At 34.9% G+C, this 9,877-nt stretch overlaps 1 protein-coding gene and 1 long non-coding RNA gene across 2 annotated transcripts; one reads left to right on the top strand and one right to left on the bottom strand.

The window, feature by feature from the left end:
• Nucleotides 1-3,288, top strand: LOC147537279 (AAA-ATPase At5g57480-like). Its single transcript, XM_086644589.1, has 2 exons — nucleotides 1-1,089; nucleotides 2,385-3,288. Exons 1-2 carry the CDS (start codon nucleotides 374-376, stop codon nucleotides 3,163-3,165), a joined length of 1,497 nt encoding a protein of 498 aa, XP_086500715.1. The 5' UTR covers nucleotides 1-373; the 3' UTR covers nucleotides 3,166-3,288.
• A 2,454-nt stretch (nucleotides 3,289-5,742) lies between these two features.
• Nucleotides 5,743-7,084, bottom strand: LOC147537278 (uncharacterized). Its single transcript, XR_015224910.1, has 3 exons — nucleotides 6,319-7,084; nucleotides 6,107-6,219; nucleotides 5,743-6,002 (listed from the first exon to the last, which is right to left on the bottom strand). It is a non-coding gene; the product is annotated as an uncharacterized LOC147537278 (long non-coding RNA).
• Nucleotides 7,085-9,877: the final 2,793 nt, after the last annotated feature.

Raw genomic sequence — 9,877 nt, 5'->3', positions numbered from 1 at the left:
ATCTACAAAAATGTCTCTTTAGATATTCACATTCTCTATCTAGATTTCAGCCTCTCATCCCAAAGCCTCATTTTTCTTCTTTGACTTCTCTCTATTCAATAAAAGCATACAAACAAATTCTCCTATAAAAAAAAAAACTCAAAAGGTCAAACTTCTTTCTTACTCCAATAACCCCACAAAATATAAAAAGTTCCAAACTCAAAGAGAACCCATTTTTCTTAGTCATCAAAATCCATCTTCCCCAAAATCAATCCAAATTCTATTCCCCCTCTCTATATGCTTAAACCCTCTTATCAAATCAAATAATCAAACATACCCATCAACAAAAACCTTCATAATTTATCAATTCAATCTTCAAAATTCAAAATTCAAAATGAAAGAAATTTGGACATCATTAGCTTCACTAATGGGGGTTTTTGCTTTTTGTCAAAGTATACTGAATTCTGTATTCCCACCAGAACTTAGATTTGCTGTAAACAAATTCTTCAACAAAATCTTTCTCTTTCTCTCTCCATATTGTTACTTTGATATAACTGAAATTGATGGAGTAAATACAAATGAACTCTATAATTCAGTTCAAATCTATCTTAGTAGTTCTGCTTCAATAACAGGGAATCGTTTAAGTCTAACAAAAGCCCTAAATTCAAGTTCATTAACATATGGGTTATCAAATAATGACTCCATTATTGATAACTTTAAGGGAGTTATAGCTTATTGGGAACATACAGTAACTCAAAGACAAAATCAAGCATTTTCATGGCGTCCATTACCTGAAGAAAAAAGAGGGTTTACTTTAAAAATCAAGAAAAACGATAAAAATTTGATTCTTGATTCATATCTTGATCATATTATAGATAAAGCTGGTGAAATTAGAAGAGCAAATGAAGATCGTTTGATTTATACTAATACAGGTGGTGGATCAGTTGAAAGAGGTGGTCATCCATGGGAACCTGTATCTTTCAAACACCCAAGTACTTTTGAAACTTTGGCAATGGATCCTAAGAAGAAATCAGAAATCATGGATGATCTTCTAGGGTTTGTAGATGGTAAAGCATTTTATCAACAAACTGGTCGAGCTTGGAAAAGAGGGTAAGTTTCATCTTCTAGCTACTATTTTCTTTATCTAGAGTTTTTTTCCCTAATTCTTTATGGTAGTGTTTTTTTTTTAAAGATAATGTGACTTGAGGTCTCAATTAACTCGAATTAGATTTCAAAATGTTTGTTTTTTCCCTAATTATCGTAGTGGGTTTTTTTTAAGATAATCCAACTCTATATCTCAATTAATTCGAATTAGATTTCAAAATGTTTGTTTTTTCCCTGATTGTCTATGGTAGTTGGTTTTTTTTTAAAGATAATCCGACTCTGACATCTCAATTAACTCCGAAATTTGAAAATGTTTGTTTTTTTCCTAATTGTCTATGGTAGTGGGTTTTTTAAGATAATCTGACTCTGAGATCTCAATTAACTCGAATTAGATTTCAAAATGTTTGTTTTTAAGATAATGTGACTCTGAGATCTTAATTAACTCGAATTAGATTTCAAAATGTTTGTTTTTTTTATTCCCGATGTTTGACTCGGTTTATGATTTTGGCTAATTTTTTGTCTATTGGATTCGAAAATTATGTTTCAAACTAATCAAATTCGAAAAATGTTTTAAGTTATTCCAGTCAATGGATTCTTAATTCGGGTTTTTCTTATATTTGAAAAGGATGGGTTCGACATGAGCAAACGAACAGGGCAAAAAACAAACATTTTCAAATCTGATTTCAAGAAAATATTCTTAATTTGTTTAGTAAAAAAAAAAAGAATCCTTTTAAATTAAAATAAGATTTTTTTGGATTTTGCTTTAGTTATTTGAGAACTTATATATTATTATAAAGGTAAACTGAAAAAGATTATAATAAGAAAAAATATCACCAATTAAGAATTTGGATGCTCAAAATTGACTTGACATTTTAGGTGTAAAAGAACCAAAATCCTAAGGTGGTTCAAAATAGGGATTTTGTGGGAAACACAATTCCTTCACCTATTAGCAACATTGTCGATATTGGATTCGAGGATTTGTATTGCCATGTGTTAACCATAGCCATGATTCAATGACTTTGAGCTCAAACGATGATCGATCTTTGAGGTTATAGATTCTTACTAGATATAGTATGAAGTTCCAGTGTCCAACTGACCAACTGTATCAAATACAGATCCCACGACCGTTAACTAGGGGTCATATATCACAATTTTAGCTTGGGCTCATTAGATTGTTTTCTTATCGAAGTTATTTTAATAGATATATATAGCTTGATCGTATATTCTATTACAAAAATAGTTATGGTGCTAATAGATAAACTAATGATATTCACTTCTGATATATTTTGGTGACCCAACAGGTACCTTCTCTATGGCCCCCCTGGTACAGGAAAATCTAGTATGATTGCTGCCATGGCCAACTTTCTCAAGTATGATATCTATGATCTTGAGTTAACTGAAGTTAAAACAAATTCCGATCTTAGAAAACTACTAATGAAGACTACATCAAAATCAATCATAGTTATTGAAGATATTGATTGTTCAGTCAATCTCACAAACAGGAAGAAAGAAGCAAAAAAAAGTAATGTAACTCCACTACTAGTAGAAATGGGAAATGGGTTTATTCCGAATTCGATTCCTGATGGAGAAAATTCGATAACCCTTTCTGGTTTATTGAATTTCACAGATGGGTTATGGTCATGTTGTGGAAGTGAAAGGATTTTCATTTTTACGACAAACCATATCGAAAAATTGGATCCGGCATTGCTTAGAAGTGGAAGAATGGATATGCATATAAATATGAGTTATTGTTCATTTGAAGCTTTGAAAGTTTTACTGAAAAATTATGTTGGATTGAATGAAGAAGAGCAAATGGAAAATGGGGTTGTGATAGAAATGGAAGAAGTGATTGAAAATGCAGAGATGACACCAGCTGATATAAGTGAAATTTTGATAAAGAATAGAAGGAACAAAGATAAGGCTTTGAAGGAATTGTTGCAGAGTTTGAAGATGAGAGCTTCGAAGAAGAAGAAGATGGCGAGGGAGGTAGTAGAGGAAGAGAAGAGACAAGTAGAGAGAGAAAGAGAAGAATGTGAGGAGGTGGAGAATGATGGCAAGGGGAAGAATGAGAAGATGGAGTAGTGAGAAGAGAAGAATTTTGAATTTTAGTTTGGTGGAGGGAAAGGTCAAATTATACTACTTAAAATAAATAAAGTATCATCAAAAGAGAAGAACTTAAAGAAATTAATAAATGTTCTTTTTTTTAATTTAGTTACTTATTCAGTATGATGATTGTTTTTATAATTGTCGTTATGTGGTCATACATAAGGCTATAAGAAAACCTCGAAGATTCGGATGAACTTACCAGTTGAAACGTTCGAATGAGTTTGAAATTTAGATAAAGAGAATAGTAGAGTCTAGGCGAGTGAGATATTTCCTTGAGAAAATTACACCATATTATTATACGGGCGCTCGTCTCCTAGGATACCATAACTATTGTCCAATCCTTCAACAGCAATGGGAATAAAGGCATCTCTGGCTGTTGCAAGTTGCAACAACCTGTCCCTTATGGCCCCATCAGAATTAATAAGACCAACACCTCTGTTGTCAACAACCCTTGGTGGGAGTGGTTACGAAGTTGGTTTTCACCTTCTAGATCTCGGTCCAAGATACGGATGCTATATTACTTTTCTATAAAAAATGAAAACAAAAAAGAGAATATTGCGCCTCTATTGACCCATCGAAAAAAACATCCATATTCCAATTATAAGCTACCTTCTTAGCACTGGGCTTAGAGTAGTCTCTCCAATGCCCTCCTCCTCCTCCTTAGTAAAACAAAGGTTGGTAGGCTTTTTTGTGTGTGTGTTCCAAATGCTAACAAAACGAAGGTCGAACGGAATGCTGTTTCGCTGAAATGAGATTGAATGAGGAAATATCGACCATGTTGTAGAAGAGAAAAGCTCTTGCGTATTTGAATGTAATAAAATCTTGTTAGCGAAGAGTTACGCATATTCGCAACACATAGTTTTTTTTGTTGAAAGGTAATATATATTAGCTAGAAATAAGAGTTCTATTACAATACAACTTACAAAGAAAATAAGGTACTTGTTTCCAAACCTTCGATCTGTTTTTCTTTCTTGCCCATTTTGCCAACTTATCCGCTGCTTTATTGAATTTCCTGCTTGTATGAGAGAATTTAACTACTTCCAACCTCCTTTTTATTTCTTGGATTCTATTGATATGTATTTGGGATTGCCATTGAATATTATTCTTTCCTTTCTGTAGATATTTTATGATATTAATGTTGTCACTTTCGATAATGATTCTTTTATATTCATGAGATTCTGCCCATTGCATTCCTTTAAGGATCGCAATTGCTTCACCTTCCTCCGGGTTTCTGCTTCTTGAAGTGTAAGAGACAGCTTCGACTAATTTAGATTCATTGTCATGGATGATTAGACTGATACCAGTAATACTTTGTGTGTCTATAAAAGATGCATCCACATTGATCTTTAAAAAGGACGTTTCAGGGGGGTTCCATTTTCCTTGTTCTGTTTTGGTTTTTGTGTCGTTCACTTTTTGAATTTGTGGGAAAGTCGTTATGATAGTAATAATTTTGTCTAGCGTATTGATTTCATGTTGAAAGCAATGGTCACATCTAATTTTCCATATGTTCCACATGATGGTAGCGTAATGAATGTTGTTAGCTGTGTAAGCCGTTTGGTCATTGATTTCCCAGGAGAAAATCCATTCTCTAACAGATATAATATTTTCAAATATTATATTAAAATAGAACCAAATATTTTTTGCCAGTGGACAGTGGAGTATGGCATGTTCTATGGATTCTATCTCATTACAATTCGGGCAGTTTCGGTTATTATCAATATATCTTCCTATCCTATCCTTAACAGGGAGGGCTTTAACACAAATTTTCCATAAAAATATTTTTACCCTAGGAACAACCGGTAAGGACCATAGAAAGTTCCAATTAGGAGAAAGGGGTTAGGGTGAATTCATACTAATACACAGGTGTTAATACATGGATTTGACACTAAATTTGCCTGTTTTAGTAAGAGTCCATTTCCTTTGGTCTTCACTATCTATCGAAATCGGGATCGCTAGAATAAGATTCTTAGTCGCAGTATCGAACTCATTATTAAGAAGGTTTTCGTTCCAGTTACCTTGGTCAATAAGCTGAGATACCTTAGATAGGTTAGAATTATGGTTATAGGGAATAGATGGGAGAGTGGGAATCCAATTATCGGTCCAAATATTTATACTTTTTCCGTTATGTACCTCCCACATAGTATAATTTCCCATTATATTGAGATATTTATTAATATTCTTCCAAATCCATGAATGATGGGATTTAGCCGGGCCTGGATTATCAGTTTTATAAAAATATTTGGCTTTCAAAAGCTGTACCCACTTGGACTCCGGCTCAGATTTAATTCTCCAGGCTAATTTACTCAACATAGCGTGATTATCCAGCTCTGGGGAGTGGATTCCAAGGCCACCCAGGAATTTAGGAAGGCATATCGAAGACCAAGATTTGGTACATATGCCTTTGGACTTACCCCACCAGAACGACTTTTGCAAAGTCGAAATGCTCTTGCATATGCCCTTGGGAAGGGCGAAGCATTGCATTTGGTATCGGGGTACGGCCGCAACACATAGTTACTCCTCAAATAGAATACGTCCATCCCTAATTTTTACATAATAAAAGAAGACTGTACTCTTTTGAACTTCACTCCATTATAGTACATTAAATACTCTCCATTATATTGTTCTCTTATTGATCAAGCTCTAGGTTTTCCTCCGTTCACATCTCTTCGTCTTCTTTCGCAGAATAATGATTGATCTTTCATGTAAGTCCAAACATTTCAAGTGAGTTGACCTTAAGATGCCCACGATAAGCCAACGTATCGATTTCCTTGATGATATCTTTATTCTCATCTATATCCACAGTTTTTCCCCATCTACACAAAACAATAAGATCACTCATGATTAGTTACAAAGACAAAAAAGAAGGCTGTTAGATTTTAAAAGATGATCCGAAAGCAAAACAAAGAGTAGTACATACTTTATCTAGTGCAATTCGGGCTAGTTTTCTTTGGCTCTCCTCTTGCATCTTTGGTTTCTTCACTTTCGGATTCATCCATAACTCGACTTCAATTTCAGTAGCTCTTCTTTTGGCTATTTATCAAACAAAAGTTAGAAAACCGTAACTACGATACTGAATTAAAATAAAATAATTTATATATAATATATATAAAGTTGAGACAAAATGAATACCTTGTCGTTGTTGGTCGATTTCGAATAACTGAATTTCCTTTTGCTTTGCTTTTAGAATTGTCTCGCTGAAGCGCCTCTTTAGCATTTCAGCGCGAAGAACCCTAGATGAAGTTTGAGTTGAAATTGATCAACGAACTTGTTTTATTCCTTGATGGATTACAAAAGAAATATAAGACTCTATTTATAGAGTTACAATACTACTAGTTTCTAACTTTACTAGTTTCTAATATTTGATATTACCCAATATCTATTATATAGATATCTTAATATATAGAAAGATATTTCAACACTCCTCCTCAAGTTGGTGCATAGATATCGCACATGCCCAACTTGTCTACCATTTTCGAAAATATTCGACTTGAAACTGCTTTGGTAAGAACATCAGCCAACTGATCTTCAGATTGGACCTTTGGTAACTCTACAATGTTGTCTTCCAACTTTTCTTTAATAAAACATCGATCCACCTCAACATGCTTTGTGCGGTCGTGCTGAACAGGATTGTGAGCAATATCACATGCTGCTTTATTGTCACAATATAATTGAATTGGTCTTTCAGAAGGATATCCTAAATCATCCAACAGGAGTCTTAACCATAACGCTTCACATATACCATCAGCCATTCCTCTAAATTCAGACTCTGCACTTGAACGTGCAACAACGTTTTGTTTTTTACTTCTCCATGTAACAAGATTTCCACCAACAAAGGTAAAATATCCTGCAGTTGATCGCCTACCATTTACTTCCCCGGCCCAATCTGCATCAGTATATACATCAATAGTTCGACAACTCGAATTTTTAGTAAACAAAAGGTATTTCCAGGAGCCGCCTTCAAATATCTCAAAATGCGTAAAACAGCATTCATGTGTTTTTCACCGGGATTGTGCATAAATTGACTAACAATACTTAACGCATATGCAAGATCTGGCCTCGTGTGCGCCAAATACATCAACCTTCCAACCAGTCGTTGATATCTTCCTTTATCAACCGGTATCTGATTAGGCTCCACTAACAACTTTAATCCTTCTTCGACAGGTGTATCAATCGACTCACACGCTGACATACCCACCTCATGTAACAAATCTAAAGTATACTTTCTTTGGGATAAGAAAATTCCATTACTAGATCGAGATACTTCAATTCCAAGAAAGTATTTCAATGGACCAAGGTCTTTCATCTCAAACTCTTTAGATAAGTAATTCTGTAAAGCCTTTCGTTCTTCAGGATCATCCCCAGTAACCACCATGTCATCAACATATACAATAAGCGCTGTGAGTTTTCCTTTCTGCCTTTTTGTAAATAAGGTATGGTCAGAATTGCTTTGGTGATAACCGAATTCCTTCATAGCCTTTGTAAACCTTCCAAACCACGCTCTTGGTGATCGTTTTAATCCATACAATGAGTTTTTCAATCTACATACCTTCTGGTTATGTATTTGTGGTATCTTGCATCCCGGTAGAAGGTCCATATAGACTTCTTCTAATAGTTCCCCATGCAAAAAAGCATTCTTTACATCAAATTGTTGTAGTGGCCAATCTAAATTTGCTGCTAACGATAACAAGACGCGAACAGTGTTGATTTTTGTAACTGGAGCGAATGTCTCTGTGTAATCGACTCCATAAGTTTGAGTGTAGCCTTTTGCCACTAGTCTCGCTTTGTAACGTTCAATTGTACCATTTGCTTTATACTTCACTGAATAAATCCACCGACATCCCACTGGATTTTTATCTTTTGGACGATCAACTAGCTCCCAAGTGTCATTCTTTTGTAAGGATTTCATCTCCTCATTCATAGCTGCTTTCCATTTTGAATCAGATAAGGCTTCCTGTACATTGTTAGGAATATATACAGTAGATAATTGATTTACAAACGACTTATTTGATTCTGACAACCGATGATCTGACACATACTGACTCATAGGATATTTGACTCTACTAGACAGCTCAGGTTCATATGTTGGTTTAGGAATACCTCTGGTTTGACGCGACGGTAATATTTTCCTAGGTGGTTCGGAAGGTGCTTCAGGAACATCCTCGACAACTGATTGGTTTGGTGTATTACTAACCCTTGGTTCAACGACTTCAATTGGAGGTGAATCCATAATTTCAACGATTTCATTAACACTTTCTTCCATTACCGATTTAGGTGTTGGTAATTCTGGAATTTCAATTTCAGCTCTACTTATTTCTTCAGGAATCAAATTTACTTCAATATTAGATCCAATTTTGTTCTCTTCCATATGATTATCCGTTTCTTCATAATCAAGAGTCATAACTTCCTGCTTAGTTTTCTCCCCCTGAAGTTCAGACTCAGGTGAAAAATATTTAGAATCTTCATGAAAGATAACATCTGATGTAACAAACATTCGTTTAGTTGGAGGATGATAACATCTGTACCCTTTCTGATTTGCACCGTACCCTACAAATACACATCTTAATGCCCTTGGAGTTAATTTTGTACGTTGGTGCTCATGAAGATGAACAAATGCTACACACCCAAAGACACGGGGAGGTAAATTTGAAACTGTCGGAGAAGTTGTAACATCCGATAGAGCTTGAAAAAGAGTCTTAAAATCAATAGTACTGGATGGTATTCTATTAATTAAATAGGTTGCAGCAAGAAGTGCTTCTCCCCAATAAGATAATGGCATATGTGCTTCGATCAACATAGCCCTGATAACTTCTAACAAGTGACGATTCTTTCTTTCAGCGACCCCATTTTGTTGAGGGGTATTTGGACAAGTAGTTTGATGAACAATACCATGAGAAACCAAATAAGTTTGAAGTTCATGATCCATATACTCTCCTCCGTTGTCACTACGAAGTATCTGAACATTTGCGTTGTACTGAGTACTAAACAGTTTATGAACCTTCTGAAACAATAACTTTACCTCACTTTTAGATTTCATCAAACACAACCAAGTCATCCTAGTACAATCATCAATAAAGGTAACGAACCACCGTGCCCCACCCAAAGTAGGAACCTTAGATGGACCCCAGACATCGGAATGTAAGATCATAAAAGGAGTTGGACTTTTATTTAAATTTAACGGAAACGATGCACGATGACTTTTTGCAAGTGCACAAACATCACATTGAAAACTTGAAACATCGCATTTAATAAATAGCGATGGAAATAATTTCTTAAGGTAACCAAAGGACGCGTGCCCCAGACGGCGATGCCATAACCATATTTCATTTTTATTTTTTCTTTCAGAATTGTTCACTACTAATGCCTGACGCAATTTATTAGAGCTTTCAGATACTAAATCCAAGTAATATAACTTTCCTCGCCTAACACCATAACCAATTGTTTGCCTTGTCCGGATGTCCTTAAAGACACAAAATTCAGGCCAAAAGATGACAACACAAAATAGAGTGGTGGTTATTTGAGACACTGATAATAAATTATGATCTAAAGATGGGACAACCAAAACAGAGTCTAAGTTCAATGTGTTCGTCAGAGTTAATGGTCCTTCCCCTATAACAGGGGCTGAGGTGCCATTGGCACTAGAGACATATTTATGTGAAGATTGGTTTATGGTTGAGACCTGTTTAGAATC

This window comes from Eschscholzia californica, unplaced genomic scaffold (genome assembly GCF_041429995.1).
Source record: "Eschscholzia californica isolate CP2 unplaced genomic scaffold, dmEscCali1.0.p SCAF_5, whole genome shotgun sequence".
Classification (NCBI taxonomy): domain Eukaryota; kingdom Viridiplantae; phylum Streptophyta; class Magnoliopsida; order Ranunculales; family Papaveraceae; genus Eschscholzia; species Eschscholzia californica.
Note: the sequence above shows the minus strand (reverse complement) of the source record. Positions and strands in the feature narration are given on the sequence as shown.